Below are 20,470 nucleotides of genomic sequence, written 5' to 3'. Positions count from 1 at the left end.
CAGTTTATAAGACCTTGTATATTATGAGTGATTTCAAACCTTTTTCATTCAGGTTTGAAGATAGTTACCATGCATTTATTCTAAACTCTATAGGGATTGGAACAAACACAAAATCCTCATACACACAGACACACACATATATATATATATATATGAGAAAGAGAGGGAGAGTACATATTACAGAAAAAATATTTTCATCATGTCAAATAGATTTTCAGTTTTCTGTCACTTTCAATTAAATGAAAATATCCATTATCTGCTAGGTAAATTGCTTTGAAAATGTTATATAAGCTACTTCACACTGCCCCTCAAAGGCATAATTCATAATTATTTCAGAAGACTTATAAGGATCAGACTCAACAACTAAGCTGTTCTGTGCAAAAATATTTATATTTTGTGTTAAAGACAATAATTAAAATGTGCCTTTATCCTGGGTAATGGTTCATAATGTATTGAATTCCCTACCTCTGTAGGACAACAATGCCTCCAGAGCTTGCATCTAAGTGCAAAACCAATTGAAATGTAAATGTTTGCACTTTTAACAATGAACCATATTCAAATGCCATATATTTTTATCACAGATCTGTACAATTATTTAATTAGACAGAAGAATACGCCCCAAAAGCAAGACATGAATTATTGGGCATCCACAACTCATTTTCTCATTTTTAGGATGGCTGATAATGTATTCAGATAAGAGGCACACTTATGCCTCGGTTCCACTGGCTTAAGCATCCGTGTCGTGCCATGCCATGCCCGACGCATCCCAGAGCTGTTTTTTGCAAAACCAGGCTGCTGTGAAGTCCGTCCCTCTGATGGGAGGAGCAGCGGCTATGGGTTTGGTTTGTGTTTCGTTTTAAAAATTAATCGTATTCATCCTTGACCTTGTTATACTGGAAAATCTATCAATGGCACCACATTTGAGTTCACTGCTTGTGTACGACGATATCATGTTTACAAAACATGCTCATCTATTAGAAAAAATACGGTATACATATTTCAATGCCGTGCAGGGCGGCCCAGTAAGAGACCGTCCCAAACTACCATGCACGTCTCTTTGGACCCTGGTGGTGGCTGTGAATGGCTCCCACCTTGATAAAAATGGAAGCGTCAGGCAGGGAGACAGACTAAGAGACAAAGAGAAGAGCGTTTGAATAACATTTTTTTAAATTTGGATTACGGATTGTGGATTGTTGTGGTATTTGATCCCCTGCTGATTTTGTACGTTTGCCCACTGACAAAAAAATGATCAGTCTATAATTTTAATGGTAGGTGTATTTTAACAGTGAGAGACAGAATAACAACAAAAAAATCTAGAAAAATGCATTTCAAAAAAGTTATAATTTGATTTGCATGTTAATGAGGGAAATAGGTTTTTGATCCCCTATCAATCAGCAAGATTTCTGGCTCCCAGGTGTCTTTTATACAGGTATCGAGCCGAGATTACCTGTATAAAAGACACCTGTCCACAGAAGCAATCAATCTATCAGATTCCAAACTCTCCATCATGGCCAAGACCAAAGAGCTGTCCAAGGATGTCAGGGACAAGATTGTAGACCTACACATGGCTGGAATGGGCTACAAGACCATCGTCAAGCAGCTTGGTGAGAAGGTGACAACAGTTGGTGCGATTATTCGCAAATGGAAGAAACACAAAATAACTGTCAGTCTCCCTCGGTCTGGGGCTCCATGCAAGATCTCACCTCGTGGAGTTTCAATGATCATGAGAACGGTGAGGAATCAGCCCAGAACTACATGGGAGGATCTTGTTAATGATCTCAAGGCAGCTGGGACCATAGTCACCAAGAAAACAATTGGTAACACACTACGCCGTGAAGGACTGAAATCCTGCAGTGCCCGCAAGGGCCCCCTGCTCAAGAAAGCACATGTACAGGCCCATCTGAAGTTTGCCAATGAACATCTGAATGATTCAGAGGAGAACTGGGTGAAAGTGTTGTGGTCAGATGAGACCAAAATCGAGCTCTTTGGCATCAACTCAACTCGCCGTGTTTGGAGGAGGAGGAATGCTGCCTATGACCCCAAGAACACCATCCCCACCGTCAAACATGGAGGTGTAAACATTATGCTTTGGGAGTGTTTTTCTGCTAAGGGGACAGGACAACTGCACCACATCAAAGGGACGATGGATGGGGCCATGTACCGTCAAATCTTGGGTGAGAACCTCCTTCCCTCAGCCAGGGCATTGAAAATGGGTCGTTGATGGGTATACCAGCATGACAATGACCCAAAACACACAGCCAAGGCAACAAAGGAGTGGCTCAAGAAGAAACACATTAAGGTCTTTGAGTGGCCTAGCCATTCTCCAGACCTTAATCCCATAGAAAATCTGTGAAGGGAGCTGAAGGTTCGAGTTGCCAAACGTCAGCCTCGAACCCTTAATGACTTGGAGAGGATCTGCAAAGAGGAGTGGGACAAAATCCCTCCTGAGATGTGTGCAAACCTGGTGGCCAACTACAAGAAACGTCTGACCTCTGTGATTGCCAACAAGGGTTTTGCCACCAAGTACTAAGTCGAAGGGGTCAAATACTTATTTCACTCATTAACATGCAAATAAATTTATAACTTTTTTGAAATGCGTTTTTCTGGATTTTTTTGTTGTTATTCTGTCTCTCACTGTTAAAATACACCTACCATTAAAATTATAGACTGATCTTTGTCAGTGGGCAAACGTACAAAATCAGCAGGGGATCAAATACTTTTTTCCCTCACTGTATATGTGTAGAGAGGGACCTGTTTTCTGAGTAGTTTGAGCGTGAGAAAAACTAGGGTTTTATTTTTGTTTTCTATATGTCTTTTGATTTAGTGTACAAAGCACTGTAACTTTTGCACTGCACCCCTGCCTACTGTTTCTTGAGCCCAGCCTTTAGAGCCCCAGACGCCGTATCCAACACCACACGGTGTCACACATGGTGGAGAATGCGGGTAAGGCTGTGAGGGCTAGGGAATGAAAAACAAAAACAACAAAAAAGAAGGAAAAAAACAGGGGGGGGGGGGGCACTGCTTTAGGGGTACCTGGCCAGAACAAACACGCACATGGCATTTCAGTGCAAGGCGTTTCGCAAGCCAGAGAGGGAGACACCAGTGACCATGTCAGAAAAGGAGGAGCCGCTGATATCCTCAGAGCTTGCGGGAGAGAAGCCAATGAAACACCACCAGCTAGAGAGGGAGAGGGCGCTACAGCTCCCTGAGGCTTAGAGGCAGGAGCTGCTGACGTTCCCTAAACTGCAGGAGGAGAAGCCACTGATATATATCCCCTATATAATCCCTATATATATATATGTATTTAATTTGACAAATTGAATGACTGATGATGGTTGTAAATAATGAAACACATTTTGCAACTGGCAAAATGTGTTTTGCTTTACAGAGAGGGCTGGATAATATATTCAAGAGTTTTTTTTGTTGCTACGTGCATCTCACATTATCAATGTCACTGTCTTCTGAGACCAGTAATACCTGTAAATTATATGATGACAATGATGAACGTTCTTAATTGTTCTGTTCCAACAAAGGATAATACAAAGTGTGCAAAGAATGATAACAGCTCAGAACAAAGAGGCTACACACTAACTTGTACAGATTTTAATAATCATAGGTAGGGGAAGTATGTACCATTACATGCTGTGCTCCTTCGGGGAGATCAATAATATACTCAGACTAGATGAAGGTATGAGATATAGAGTGATGGATTGCTGGTGGCAGGGCTCTACACAAAGTTCTCTTAAGAAAATAAAACAAATGAAAAGAAGAGAAAATAACTTTCATTCAGTCCCTTGTAGGTGGTGTAAAAGATTAATCAGATGTAAAAAAAGAAAAAAAAAAGAAAAAAATATAATCCTCACATTATTTCCATTTGAGACTACTTTAAAGCCCAAAGGGACATAGGAAGCAGACAACGAGCAGCATATTAAAAAATCAAGCCGCTTTTCATTCAGTGGAGGCAAGATCATTTATCCCATAATAGGTTTCATCAATTTCTGCCTTGTGTGACTCTCACAATAAAATATAACACCACCAATAAATTTCTCTCTGATGCTAATAAACACAATTTATAATCCTTAATAATCAGTATTTGCAGCAGTGGGCCTTGATGCGTGTTGAACAGTTTAATGTGTCAGCGAGTGGGTAATGAGTGCACATACAGGCAGGCTGCGGCTGAAACCTTATACTTTTGTTCAAATAAAACATCCCTTACAAAACTATTCATAGGGCATTACAGTTTAGATGTTTACAGATCGCTCCTGTTGTTAATATCCTTGACTGAGTGCCGGCACATACATTACATCCGATCTCATGTAAGGTGACACAGTAAGATCTTACTTAATCTCTGACTCTAGACCACGCATCTTCAGCATACTTTAGTCTGAAGACACGAAGCATGAATGTTTATTTTTTTATTTTATTATTGCCTTAATTGAATGTGTAAGATACCAAATGATGCCTCTCCCTTTGTTGCTTTATATGCTTGGATGTATGAAACTTCTTATATTCCAAAGCCTAAGGTCAATGTCATTTAGTACGTATACACATTTATTTTTCTTTGTTTCTTCTTTGCTTTCTTACTTTCTTTTTCTTTCTTTCATTCTAGTTGTAGTGAAGAACAAGAGCATTTTAATCATGAATACAGCTAAAAGGCTCTCTTCCATTAGGAGTATGAAAGACAGCCACGTTACATTCTCAAAATTAAACGCAATAGTTGAGTAATACAAAGACCAGAGACAGGGAGCAGAGGCAAGCCATTAATGCAACATCCTTTGAAAGTGAGTGGAAGTGACAGCATCTCAAGTCCAAATGCATCTAAAATCTGAAGTGGCTGTAGAAGAGAAACAATAAAACAACAACAACAACAAAAACACAATAAAAAAGAACAGTTTGTTTTTTAATGTATTGGATGTTGTATTTTTAATATATCATTGCAATGGAGACGATGCCATGAATTCATGTATGGATTTAGTCAATAAATATTTTTTTTAATATAGCACCTTTCAAGGTGGACCATCTTCACACAGCATCAAAGAAAGGATAAAATAGTACTACATAAAAATTGCTTGAATTCAGAGCACTCTGTCTGTGATTTTGTTATTGACCCTCTTAGATTGATATGGACAATAGTCGATTTAATTTAAGATATTTAATAGAACTAAGGAATTATCAAGTACGAAACAAGAGATTACATGTCAACGCAAACAACAATGACGAACAGACCTCAGCTCTGAAACCACACTTCATAAAATCTGCATGGAGGTTGTTGTTTCACATTGTGTGAACCCTGGCACTGCACTATTTACATAACACATTCCTTCATTTCACTGTGTAAATGCGACATTTTCCATCTAATTAAAAGTTGAAGCTAAACAGAGCGCAATTAAAAATGATAGTGCTCCAAGGTTGACATGGGGAACATTCTTGAGATGCTTTCTGCCAGAAGATATAACTTAATGATTAAAGCTTATTGACAACTGAGTATCACATCATAATGAGAAATCCCTAATTAGTCTACCCCCAGATTTCTTCTAAATGTCTTCAAACATCTGATGTACCGGCATTTAATGTAAAATGCAGAAAGCAAGAACACAGATAGTTATGGGTTTAATTTTTTCTTTATTAATGTATTAATTTATTGGCACAAAATTAATTTGAAAATATTTCAGGAGCACAACTACAAGGTACTATCCAGAGGCTACAAATCTGTTATTTTTCAGTCACAGAATAAATTCCTTAATGCTATATGAGGAAGCTGTTAGCACTCATTGTTTTTCTTGAACGATGTCCTCAGTTCAGTTTGACAGATTCCTGGGTGATTTACTGGAGGACAAGGGACGTTTGTACATCCCAGAACCTCCAGGAGATCTTCTTTTTTGGGGTTTTTCACTTATTTTATTATTCCTTCACCAAGGGCTATACTTTACTCCCTTATCTCTATCAGAAAGATGAGTGGCTTTAATACATGAGAATTCTATACATACATTTCTCATACGGCACCTATCACTGTTATGAAAACAGTGGCATATTAAAGTGGACAACCTGACAGAATCTGTCAAAGTGAGCAAATATTTTGAAAGCACAAATGTACTGCCCTACAGGCACGTCCCTAATCCCCCTTGATCTAATAACAGATCAAGTACAAAAAATCATCTGTAATCACTCATCTTGAAATTTAAACTGATGAATAAAAGGATGGTGCAAGTCTTTTAAATACCTATAAACAATCCATTGAGTGCTACAACACACTTCAACAATAAGGGGGGTGATTGTTAAAGAAAGTGCGATATAAAATTAATAATATGAATATTTCAAAGGCGATATGTATAATTTATGGAAGATAGATATCAAGGGTGGTTAATACCATTTATAAAGCCATCTTTTTAAAGCAAACAGACATCTTACTTATTTTTTAAAGGAACTGATCTGTATATACCCACATTGCTACACAGAGTACACAATAACATTTAATACACATTTAATTTTATTAGAATTTTATATTGCAAGATAAACTGCAACATTTTATCATGCAATTCTCCAGACGTTTGAAACCTCATTAATATGTACTACATTTTCAAACTACACGGATGATTAATAAGGTTTAAATGAATGCACACCCACATAAAAAGTTTAAACGGAAGTGGGAATGAGAAGGACAGTGTTCAAGTTGGTATAAACTGTCTCTGCTTGCATGCTTAAGATGAGTGGTAAAGAAAAACACTGGGAAAATCTGTTTTTAATTTGTGTTGGGCAGCTGAAGACAATATGATAAAATGGTTTGTATCTTATTCTAAATCCCATCATACAATCCTTTGACTACCACTGATCCTTAAACTGTTTTCAATCCATGATTTGAGAAAAGCTGATTTAGTCCAATCAGACACAACTCATTATACTTTAATAGAAATATTGCTTTGAGCATAAGAACCAATACATGAAAGAACCCAGGAAATCCACATGGGCAATTTCTGTTTGCTTCTGGAATACCTTCGAAGGGGGTTTGGGGGAGAGTTTAGATGCATTACTATTTCAAAATCAGATGAGGTGGCCTACTATTTTAATTTGCCTTAGCAAAACGGATCACTCAGTGGTATTCAGCTTTTTGAGTTCTCATCTGTATTGAATTACAGTTCACTATAACAAATTGCTGGAGGACTCGGATAAATATTCATTATATAAGGAGTTAACTATTATATCAAAATTACATAGCAATTTTCTGCGTAACAGAATGTGACAACGAGCTGCAACGAGTACGTGGTATGATTACTGCTTATACAATAAAATATTCCATAAAATAATTGTTAATGAATGACAAAGACTCATGCAAATTATACTGCACATCAAAGTTGTATGTAGATAGTATGATCAAATCTAGGAGTTTAAATACAGCACTATTAAAAAACAAAACCACTCACGTGGTAAACACAATTACATGTCCTCTCTTTTCTGCAGTTGGTGAGCATGCAACTTTGCATATATATCGCTGGTTTGCACAAATCTCAATTTCATCAAAACATTTCCTACCATTAAAATGACAACCCAATAAAGGACAATCAGGTGATGCAGAAAGTAGTCAGTTAGCTGTTATGTAATTCTTCAAATGAAAAGAAAGACTTGAGAACAAATATCATTAGCAGGGGTCGATCTTAACGCTAGCACGCTAGCTAGTGCAGATCGCTGTGGGCCAGTACAGATTCTCTACAACCAGTCCGTGTGGCTAGTGCATAATGGCTGCGTTCACGACACGCATACTTTGATGAGTCTGTGCAGAATCTGTTAGTTAGCCGTCTGCATGAACTCAGCCAGAAAAGACGTCACCAGATCACGCATCCACAGGCTTAAAAGTCTGCACAGCCGCGCAGCTTCTCAAGTGGTACTGCAAAACAATAAATGAGCGCTTTGTGACAAAGACGTGTAATTCAATCAGAGACAGACCTCACTCCGTGTGCCGGCGCCACCTAGTCAGGGGGTGTGAATTGCCCTTGAGTCATGTCATGAAGGATCTTATGAATTTCATGCTAGCATTCACTTCTTCTCTGAATAGGACTGACTTCTCTCAGCACCGACTCCATGTTTGTTCTGCTCTAGACTGTAGTTCCAATGCCAAAGCTGTCCACGCTTCATCTGCGCAGACCGTGATGTCACGGTAGACTCCGGTCTGCAATTTAGTCGGCAGAAAAGTGTTGTGAACGCATCCATTATATTACGTTTTAGAGCTGTTACGATTGACATCTATGAATTTTTCAGGGATGTTTGACATAAAACATAGTTGACTTTGTCCTCGATATGCTACTTCCGGTGTGCTAGCGGTCGCTTTTGGTGTCTGTTGTAGAGCCTTAGGCCGTGTGTCCACAAAGCGTTTTCCGCAGCTGAAAGCGCCCGGCTGCAACAGCTTGACAGCGCTTTGGAGGCGCAGCGCTGTTTCAGTGCTTTGATACGGAATATCCGCGGAAGTCATGTGTTGAAGTACCTAATGTCGCAGATAGTTTATGTTGCTAACAAATACTGACTGTACAATGTCGGCATAAGGTAGAGGGAAGGCTGAAGTGCGTAGAGAGGGAGGACGGACAGGCGGTGTGGTGTTCGTCCCGCCCCTCATCCACTGTGATTGGACGGCTGGGTAAAAAGTGACAGTGACGAGCGCTGCGTTTTACCCAAAATTGAACATTTTTCAACTCTCGGCTCAGCGCCGCGTCATGCTGCCGGCATTTTAAAAACGCGGCACTCCCATTGCAAACAATTGAAAAAATACGCCGACCTCAGGAAAAAACGCTTTGGTGGACACACGACCTTACTCCGGTAGTATTTTATATAGAAATGTACTGGAAACAATCGCTACTCGCACATGTCAAATTGTAATCGAATGTACCACTTGCAGCAGACGACAGAGGCGGTCTGTGGAGTGACCAGAGCGTCATTAAACGTGAGTATAATCCTAAAACAAAGCCAAAAAACAAGAAAACGTGTGTATAAATCCTTAAAAACAGTTGCATAGACCATAAATAAGCTACACAGTAAGTTAAGATATAAGCAAACGTATATATTATATAGAGAGTGATATTGTGGAGTTAAGGATGGGCCATTTGGTATCGGCGGGGGTGGGGTGTGTTTTGATTCTTGAAGGCAATGTCACTCAATGTGTGTGACTTCTTAATAATAAATATTACAGTTCAGCCCAAATGGCAGCTGGAATTTGAATACTCTGTATTTCATGTGTTTTAAGTGGTATTGTTCAAATACAGCACATTTAGATGCCTGAATGTTGCAGCAAATTGACAAAACATTGAGTGACAGTGATTGCAAATTAAATAAGAAAACCTGAACTCATGCATCAGGTGGTTAAGTTCAAACATTTTTTGATCTTGAAGCATTCCATTTGCAAAGCAGTAAGCAGGTGAAAATCATGCACATAAAATAAATTGACAGGAATTTTCACAGGCACCCAACAGAAAAACTTCCACCAGGTTATTTTGTGCAACTAAAAGGAAAGTTCCAGTGCTTAGTTTTATCACAAAGTCATGCAATGCACTGCCACCATATTTTCTACTGTGCAGGAAGTATTTAAACTACAGCCAGGTCACACTGTTACTCAGTGAACTTTAGGCAAGCAACCTACAACAGAAAATCATACAAAATGTAAGCAGCAGAACAATCATTATCTACATATTTACAATTTTTTTTTATTCCTTTCAGGGGAACAAAGTTTGTTACAGTTTAAAATAACACAATTTGTCAATATTTTCAACAATTTTCTTTTTCTGACAATAATGTAAACTAATGACTGGATCCGAATTGGCGAGCTAGAGACACTTTGTGCAGGCTAGTGCAACTTGAGAGCCACTAGTCCTGCTGGCTAGTGGGAAAAAAAAGTTAAGATCGACCCCTGATTAGTTAAACTGTTTTGTAACAGAATGCAGTTTAATGGTTATTATACTATTGGAAAGGAATTATTAATAAATATATGATTTGACATTAGATCTCTGTGATTTAATTGAGAAATTGACATTATTTAACAAAGATAATTAAATATTTTAAGACAGGTAATGCCAGAAAAAGCAAATGTTGAATGTAGACAGCCTTGTCTATAATAGCCCATATTAATTTACTGGAAGTGTCTCGCATACAAATATTTCAAAACACCATGTTACTGAAATTAAACGGAATGTGCATGATGTTAGGGAGTAAATGAGTGAAAAAATATATAATATGAAAATGCACCCATACAAACAGGATTGAATGTGTTATACATGGAGGTCACCAGATTGCTGACTAATTATTTATTTTAATTGTTTTGTTCTGTAAAAAAATACAAAATAAAAAATAAATAGAAAAGAAAACCATTTAAGTAGTGTGGGCTTTAAATTACTTAGAGAATACAACTTCATCGAGCCAATTTCCATGTGCTTCTTCAATGCTTATCTCAATGTGACCTGTGTAATCCTTTAATCCTAACTGCTATGTATTTAAAGTTTCTGATCAATCACTTGTCTGCTGGAGACAAGATCATACCAGGGATGTGCTGATTACTGCATCAAATAGTCCATGGTGGTCCACAGAATATTGATCAAACAATTATTTAACATTGCAACTTTCAAATTCTGCTTCTTTGCTTGACATCTTATGTATATTATAAGTTCTCTTCTACAGAATCCTTTAATGTACATTTACTAGTATACATATTTTGGAAACAAATTATTACCCTCAAATCTACTGCCAATCACCTTAAATGAATCACTTGATTCTCACTGCTTTCATTTTTTGACCTTTTAGACATAACATTACTATTACTACTACTACTACTACTACTAATAATAATAATAATAATAATAATAATAATAATAATAATAATAATAACAACAACATCTTGCATTTATATAGCCCCTTTCTTCTCTAAGGATCTCAAAGTGCTTTACAATTAGGAGGGGAGTTCATTCACCACTGAAACGTAGCCCCACCTGGGAAAAGCATGTCTGTCATTTTGAGCTAGTAGTTCACCACACTACAGATAAGGTGCTAGAACATAAGAGTTATTTAGCCAATTAAACTGCAGGGTGATTTTAAGTAGGCCAAAACGAGAAAGTCAGATTTGGATTCTAGCCAGGACACTGGAGTGCCAAAAAGTGCCCATGGGATCTTCAGTGACCACTGAGTCAGTACCTTGGTTTAACATCACATCAAAAGATAAGTTACATATGACACATTTAGACAATGAAAGGAAAGCAACAGCCATTGTAAATTAGCAAAGTGAGAAGTTTTTTTTTTTTTTCCTATAAATGGATAACTGTTTGAACCAGCATGTTCTTTTAATACCATGTGTCTGTTATTTCTATATCAATGTTTTCTTCTAAATATATTCCATAAAATGTATTGTATTTTATATTGAATGTACAGCACTGCACCATCAGCATGTGAATGGTACTCTAAAACAAACCAACAAACAAATGCATCCATTTGCCTGACATTAGTTTTAACAGTAGAGAGGCTTTGTCAGTTTTACTTGATTGAACAATAACCTATAACATCGGACCTTTAGAGAGAATAGGTTTTAGGCTTTTAGACCTTTAGGGAGAATAGGCTGATACAAAATATGAATTGTGTTTTAGCCACTCATACTCAATGCAGTACTCGCTGCTCTGGACAAATCACACATTTATTCTGGTTTGGAAAAATCACACATTTATTCTAAAGCAACATAGAAATCATATTTTCAAATTGTGAATTCTATGTCCCTAATTTAAATAAATGATCTCAGGTAAATAGTCCGACACTTGTGATTTGTTTAATTTCTACAAAGACATGATTGATTTAACTACCATCAATATCACCAGGGCAACAGCTGGACAGCCTTCCATTGGAAACTATCATAAATTAACAAAAGTAAATCAGCATGCAGAAATAAATACTTATAAATAACTAAAACAAACCAAAAAATTGACTTTATGGATTTGTAAGATCCTCACTGATATATTCTTCAAACAAGCATGAGTAAAAACAAACAAACTATGAAATACTTAAATAATAATTGTGAAAATAATTATCTATAAAGATACTAATATTTCTACTAGTAGTAATAATAATTGTTAGATTTGTTTACATATTGATCAACTAAAATACATTCACCAGTCAAATGAAACAATGATATCATTTTAAAGTTATGTTGATTTACAATGTATATACCTCTAGTGTGTGAACAAAGCTTTACTGTGACCTTTTCAAACTTCTGTCATGTATTTATGTCAGTCCTTGCAATTGAAAATTCTCTGTCAATATGAACAGAACATCTCTTAGCCTAGAGAAAATATTTGAGTAAAACTAAGAGCAATCTTTTCAAAACTGAAGAGAATCGCCATTGGCGACTTGAACTGGAATAAATTTAATTAACTGTCCTTGGATACCCTATTTAAACACTAGAGAATAGTCCCCTTTACTTTTTAAGTGATTGCTAAGCAGCCATTATAACAGTAGAGTAAATGCATGTATGGAAGATTACTGAAACACTCAACAAAGAAAGAAGACTGTTTATTGTAAATTAGCTGAAAATAAATGCTGTACAGTTTGGTTACCACTTAACTACACAGCTGTGGCCATGAACAATTAGGCTTATTAAATATAACCATTCATTAGAGCAAGCAATTAAAATGGCACATCAGTATTAGCAAAGTTATTCGCTTGTTTTCTATCCCATGCCTCAGAAGACTAGCAATGCATGTGAAGAATATGAAGAATCCAGGTAACAGCAGACGATTCTACAAACACTGTAATGCTTCACACAATATCTTTTTACTCATGATATAAGCAATTATATTTTCACTACAGATGAAAAAGATTATTTATACGTTCAAAACCCAAACATTAACACTATAAAGAGAGTAACTGTCAGTGAGATGCTTTAAAATGCTCTGCAACTCTGTTTGTTTTCCTGACATAAAAAAGAAACATGTTTATGTACTTTCCCTCTCAAGTCTGGTCTTGAATACTGTTTCCTGTGTTGTTTTTCCAACAGCTGACTGCTTATTCCTCCTGGACCAAACTCCCTCTGCTATGAGATTTGTGTGCAGTTACTGGGGCAGAAGCATTTAACATGAACTGCTGTTTTATGTCCAACTAAGAGGAACACAAACTTGAATACAAATTTAAATTAATAAATACAGATAAAATAGGCAAAACGATTGCTGCACAGAACCAGATAAAGGCCCTGTGTGTTACTTACATTGAATTTCATTCAGTGAATGCTGGAGTTACTGAAACATTCAATCAGTTTAAATAGTTGCTTTGGACACAAATGCACTACATTTCTAAAATTAAATACATAAACAAACAAACACATTCATAAATAAAGCACAACAACATGTTGTATACCTGTAATGTACTGCAAATCATTTTTTTAATCAAAATACCATACTATAAAATTGCCACGAAATTCATGTTAGCAGATGGAATGTGGTTTCCTTTCCTGGCTCATTTCCTTTTAATTAACCTTTTCCAAAACTATTTGTGTTGGAATGGTTAGAATGCCAAAAGTGTAATGCAAACATGAACAGATTTTCATGCACACGACGGATCATAGAACATAGAATAGGCAAGCAACACAGGCACAAGCTATTCCAGTAATATTTTGACATTTATGTATCTACACACCATGTATCTTCAGTTTTTAAATTGTAATTATAAACCAACACTAAAACAAAAGAAACAAACAAACAAAAAAAATATATATATATATATATATTGAAAAGAAAAAAGATCAGTTAAGAATGAGCTCTCATTAGCTAATGCTGATTGGACAGTGTAATGTCTTGAACAAAAAAATCTAATTATACAAAAGCACCTGCACCAAAAACACTGCAATGCCCATCTGAATAGTGCAATTATAAACAACCTGTGGATAATGCACCTCAAGCAACACATTTATTTATTCTTTATTTACCAGATGATGCAACTTACACCTAGGAAAAACACAATGAAACCTTTTTTTTCTTTTGAACATATACGATCATTGTAAGGACCAAAGGCATATAGACTTGATTATTCACTAAACTTGTAGATCTGTCTTTTTTTCTGACAAGTTCCTTCCATTTCTATGCAACTGCCAAAGCAAAATTGATGGATGTTCTTCTCACCCTCACTTTACAGCTTCTACATTATATACAGCTCAATCTGCCTATTTGAGTGTGCTCCTTGTGTGCATGTCAGCGTGGGATGCCTTTTGCCAGATGTCTTCTATGCATTATCTGTCCCAAGATAGACATGTTGGCAGTCAGAAGCTAAAATTGAAGCTTGAGGGTATAAGAGGAGTAAGGGTCTTCAAAGCTGCAGCCCATCAGTAATGGCTGGAACCATAAGGTAATGAATACACATATGCTCCGACTTCATTTAATAATGCACTTCCCATGTGCATACAGAGCATCAGTTTATCAAGTATGGCTCATGACATCACTGACTAGTTTGGCATTCCAAATCATCACGGACAGCCTGTCATAAGGGGTCATCATCCTGAACAAGACACGAACTATTCGATATGAATGTGAAAGGTCTAGAAGCATGCACCTGCCAAACACATGTAATTCCTTTAAATTAAACCTCATCACGAGCGTTCAATTTGCAATCCATGCTTTATGTTGCCTTACATTGAGTACTCATGCAGTTGGCACTGTTTTACTCATTTTTAAAATAAAAATAATAAGTGATACATAAAGCGAATTTCTTATACTCTTTGAGCTTCCAGACAGTTCAGAGTTTTATTCTACCTGAATGCCTGCAGATATCTTCAAAAAATGCTATAAATGTTTATTTTGTTCTATTATATATATTATATTCACACACACACACACACACACACACACACACACACAGACATACGAAGAATGACCTTGCCATTTTTAAATGGATAGATAGACACAGGGAGATAAACATACAGTTATATATATATATACACACACACACACACAAAATGAAACCACACTAAACAAAAGAAAAAAGCTAGGCTATTTCCTAGCAACTGTCTACAGGTTACAAACGAAAAATCTTTTGGTTTTTTTCTTCCCTCAATGCAGTCCCTTTTTCCTCCCTCATTATACTGCAGCTAGAAACTGATGTGATAAAACTAACAGGATACACAAAGGCTCCATGCTGTTCAAAACATCTGACACATTAAGGCACACTGTGGTAAAGGGTAAAAGCCCCATGAAAAACAACTTTTACTAAATTGCTGCACAAGAACAGCAAATTGTCAGCTACAGAAGTCGTGTTCCATTGTAACTTTGCAATAATTTATTTTTTTAAGTGCTACAAGTGCAGCTGGGAGGTTACTACTGAAGAAAGAAAGAACAGATGTATAAATGTGTGAACATAAAACAGAAAGCTGTACATTTGATAGCATTAAAGTCAATTGATGGAATTTCCCACCACTTCCCTCATCTATAACAAGTTGCACATTTCAATTTAAAATTGACTCTGCTCCAAAAAAAATAAATAATAGAAAGGGATCTGCCCGCATAAAAAGGTAAGAATGAAACACTGCATCCAAGTATTTTATAATGCACTAAAGAAAAAAAACTAAAATGTCATAATGGCTTATGTCTTAGGGTTAGGGTTAGGGTTAGGGTTCTGAAATGTACAAACACAATAATCTGAATTAATATGAGTCAACAGACCAACAAATAACTAATATAACCAGAGCACTAGTATTCGGAATTTAAGAGGTTGGAATATATATTCAGAATGTTCTGATGAAATGCATTAGAAGGCTTGATATTTCATGTATACATGGCAAGAGGAATATTCAAGTTATGCTACTAAGTTAGTGCGCACTGCTCGCTTCCCACTGCAAACCTAAGAGCCGTGAATGTATGTCTGAATTTCACCTGTAATTGTGTCGAGATCTCCTGCTCTTAACATTAGACAGGCTTTTTTCTTTTATTCTTTGAGTATGTGTGGAATTTAATATTTTGAGATTGGTTCAACAAAGTTTTCTTGTTCCATCGAGCTCTATTGTAATTTCTAATTCTTTTCAAATCCTTAACAAAACCAAAAGTTTCATCATCTGACTAAAAAGCTCTCAGTTTAACTTTTTTTTTCATATTTTCTCTTTAAACGTATGCGCTTGTGTGGGTTCAGTCTCATATTTGGAATATGCCATTCACATGGCTCAGAATTCTTTTAGTATTACGCATATTAGAGGAATATCCAACACTCAATATTCCAAATATTCATATTCTGAACATGTGGTTTAAATGGCGGAATACATTCGGAATATTCAGTCTATGGAAACGCAATGAATGTGTCCGTGTCTTTCTGTTGCTAAAGTTTGAAGCAGACAACATGGACAACTTCCTGTGCAATCTAGATTTATGCTGGAAAAACATTTACAAACCAGTTTAGGTGTAGGTTTTAAAAATAATAAATAACATAAAAAGATCATAATGTAGGCAGAGGCAACCCTGCCAAACTCATCCAGGTTTATGGGACAATATTAAGTGGCTGCCTACTTTTACATTGAGATTGGGTTGCTTCAGACATTATGAATTGCACTGATTTTGTATTCTAAATATCACTTCACAATGAAACCACCTTTCAAAACTCCAAGATTTTAATTAGAAAGTCTCTACACTTTATATATAATTATATAATTTATATTTTGAATCAAAGCTACAGACAAGAAAAATAAACCAATAAAATGCCAACTTATTGATATATAGAACCATTCCTGCTCTACTGGGTCATCTAGTGGGAGTGTAGAATGGTTCCTATAGCCGTGAGGTTTCTGGATTGATTCCAGACAGCACAGCTATCCAGGACTGATTGACAGCTCCCTGGAGTACACATAAAATTGGCTGAGGGCTGCAAGGGTTTGGCAGCATTGAGCCGGCATGTCGCATAACAAAAATAAATACAAATATTAGAATGGGGAACTGTACTGCTATCTCAAAAGACAAGATACTTGATTTTTCAGCCAATTAATTCTTAAAAACCTTTCTACTGAAAGATTGTGTTAATTGGTGTACTGATTGAAAAAGGCAGCAATTTAAGATAAGAATTATCCAAAGTATGCACTGCTTAATTTACAGAAGTATGAGCAATACAGACACACACACACACACACACAGACACACACTCACACATATTAATGGGGAAAAAAGACACCACTTAATTTTAGTAGCGTGCAAAAATCAAAGTGACTTGTTTTGCACACAATGACATTTATATGAGATGAATGTTACAGGAAAGTTTAGTAATCTGCTTTAGAACATATCATTCTTTTAGTGTGCCAAATACTATTTTGGAACTAGATACTTGAATCTTTGTCCGTTTCATCCTTACAAACCATTCTAGATAAATATGATGAGACATATTATGATAAATGCTGTATTGATTCAAAATAGGGAACAGAAAAACAGCCAATTAAAGATTAGAATAAAAATTCAAAGTATACACTTACTTCCACAAGCTTGGGGGAAAAAAAACAACAACAAGTAACAAGGGAGCTATTGTAATATATAAAATCTGCTTCTGGTGACAAATGTAAAATCTGCATTGGACGTGTAGCCCACTAAGCTTATGTGTGAAAAATTCCACCAGGGTAAGTGCCACAGATTGTGTTACAGTCAGTTTTGATTGCTAATTTCCCCCTGCAACTGTAAACCTACTTTATTTTCCACCACAGGGAAATTAAATGAATATATTACATCTGTGAAAAGGTTATAGAATGACATGAGGTAACATGGGTTTTTAACAGCTTCCTAAAATAAATGTAGTCATCACTTGTGATTATGTGCCAAGAGAAGCCATCATCAGCTAAGTGACAAGACAAGATTTAAATTGTGTCAGCTGACATTTGGTACCATATTGCAAAAGTCCCTACAGGACAATAGGACTATAACAGAAGGATATATATTTCTTTGGGGGGAAAGAGTCTGGTTTTCAAGAGTTGTTGTTTCCATATATATGTTCAAATGTATTAATCCTTTACCATATTTTTAAAATCAATATACAAAAGGAAAAACTAAAAAGAAATCAAATTAAAAAAAAATCTATAAAAGCAATCACAAGTGAGTTTCAAATGTGTCTATCAGAAGACATTCACTTTTTAGACTTTCAAAATAAATAAATATAGACTATCAATCACACATCAGGCTACACTTCTATTTCTATCCCAACCTTTCTATCCCAAAGTGTCATCCACATGCAGTTTGATCTAGGATATAAATGTGAGATGATTGAATCTATCAGCCTTCATTTTTGTTCAGCTATAGTCAGGCACTCAATTATTTTTTTACACAAATTATAACAACTCTAGAAATGGATGATGAAAGTTCATTAGAAGATACATAGTTCCCTGGCACAACTCTTCCCATCATACTTTCAAAACCAGATAAAGAGTAAGAAACCAGTGACTATATGTATAGGAAAGTACATTGTTTTGAACAAAGTACAAGGTAATGCAGGGTAATATAATAAAAGATTAAAATAGAAGAAATTCATAAAAATCAAAGTAAGCTGTAATTAAAATTTGCCAATTCCAGTACCAGCTCTCAAGTTTCAGGTTTCAACACTCAATCATATTGTGAGAACTGGAGATTCTGAATCACATTTCCTCTTCTTAAAGTTCTGAGAGATAAATAAGTTATGATATTAAAAAGTTGAACGGCAATCCTTAGAAGCAGTTGGGAAGGAGTAATTTTGGGAGAAAGCATGGCGCTTCGACTGCTTAAGTGGAGCTTTTCTTGTGCACTGAGATAAGCTTTCCCATCGAAAGCTGCAAGAATGTAAGTAAGAGCTCGGCATGTGACAATTTCTCTCGCTTTCATACATTTTTTTAGCCTGCATTTCCATAAACTCCCTCCTAAGATGTCTAAAATCAATTGTAATGAAAGTCTTATTGCCTTTCCCAACACTGCATATCAGTGTCTATTCATGTTGCCTTTTTTTGGTTTCTGTGAAGGACAATTATGAGATGTTGTTAGAAAACAAATCTCTCTCTCTCTCTCTCTCTCTGAAATAAATCTCTCTCTCTCTCTCTCTCTCTCTCTGAAATGAATATCTTGACACAAGAGGTTAGGTGTTTGGAGGATGTCCGATTCATTAAATTATATAACCATTTAGAAAAATCTATGTCAAAATTAAATAAGTGTCAACCACTGTTGCAATCATGTGTTAAACCGGTGACCATACATCAGAACTGCACTTGTGCATGAGCGTTCATACTACACACATCGGAGGAAATAAATGTAGTTTTAATAATAACAACCCTTTTCTCACAACACACACCTCAGAAGCCATGAGTGACATGGTGGCAGGCTGTAAAGACAAACAAAGCCATTCTCGAGAGGCAGATTAGGGCAAGGTGACAGGCAAAGTACAGTGGCTAGGCAACCGACATTGGCAGAGAAAGATAAATTACACTTAGAAACCAACTGTTACAAATAAGTGTGCACACCCCCCTGCATGATAAACTGTAGGAAGAGTGGAAACTACTAAGCCCCCTACATCGCACTTCTTTCAGCTGCAAAAGGTATTTCCAACATTTCGAAATCCAAATGCTGGATAAAAATGAAGTTCCTCCGCTGACGCTGTATAAAATGCTTAATAAAATTGGAGAACCAGCAGGCTTGGATTACAATGTACTAGTCTGGGGCAGAGTACAAACCCTCAGAGTTTTAATCTCTGTGTGGGATCACTGGCTTCTGGACTTGTTGTATTCACACACATTGAAACTTGAATTTTCATTCTCAGAGAAAAAGAAAAAGTCAAAATAGGAATCTTATCTGAGGCTATTTTATCTGCTCAATAGGGTGCAGTATATAGCGCATATGACACTTTCTTTTCATCTTCCCAGTGAGGACATTTTCTTACCTCCAGAATGGGGGGGTGGACCACACAGAAGCACTACTCCTTGTCCTTCACGAACTGACACGGTACTTCTTGTCTGTGTCTTGAAGTTTTCCAAGTCTGTATTAACATAAAAATTATAAATAAGAATAGGTGTTAATAAAGATACACTCCAAAAGATTAAAACACTCCCTTGAGGAACTGTGCAATAATTTCAGGAAATAAAACATTACAGCATTTTCTCCCCTTCAGATATCATTGTGTAGCAAACATGCTAATGAACCACTTAACTTATGTTTTATTTAAGGAATAGAATCATGCCGAAAGCCCTTACAGAAATATACTTTTTACTTATGTTAATTTCCTATAATATGTATTTTAGAACCAACAAAGGGTTCTAGTGAACGTTTCCATTTACATATCTACGTCTACAAATCACCTTTGCCTAAAACCACGATTATAACATATTAGTAAAATGCTGAACAATCTAAAACAAACAAGATTAAATGTGGTATCTTTATTAGATCACAATCTACATTTACTTTTTAATGACTAAGAATAAATGTTTGTGTCTGTGTTTTTTAATGCCGCAATTAAGCTCCAAATAAGCCAGCTTTACACAGAACAATCTATCTATGAT

The 20,470-nt window shown here is 36.2% G+C and overlaps 1 protein-coding gene across 2 annotated transcripts in view; it reads right to left on the bottom strand.

The window, feature by feature from the left end:
• cntn4 (contactin 4) overlaps nucleotides 1–20,470 on the bottom strand; it is a 160,836-nt gene that overhangs the window by 69,447 nt on the left and 70,919 nt on the right. For both annotated transcript variants that reach the window (XM_066698080.1, XM_066698079.1), the window contains exon 5: nucleotides 19,855–19,950. In XM_066698080.1, the coding sequence (XP_066554177.1) occupies nucleotides 19,855–19,950 (96 nt within the window). The remainder of the gene's footprint in view (nucleotides 1–19,854; nucleotides 19,951–20,470) is intronic.

This window comes from Amia ocellicauda, chromosome 3 (genome assembly GCF_036373705.1).
Source record: "Amia ocellicauda isolate fAmiCal2 chromosome 3, fAmiCal2.hap1, whole genome shotgun sequence".
NCBI lineage: Eukaryota > Metazoa > Chordata > Actinopteri > Amiiformes > Amiidae > Amia > Amia ocellicauda.
The sequence above is the reverse complement of the archived record's forward strand: the minus strand, read 5'-3'. Positions and strand labels throughout refer to the sequence as shown.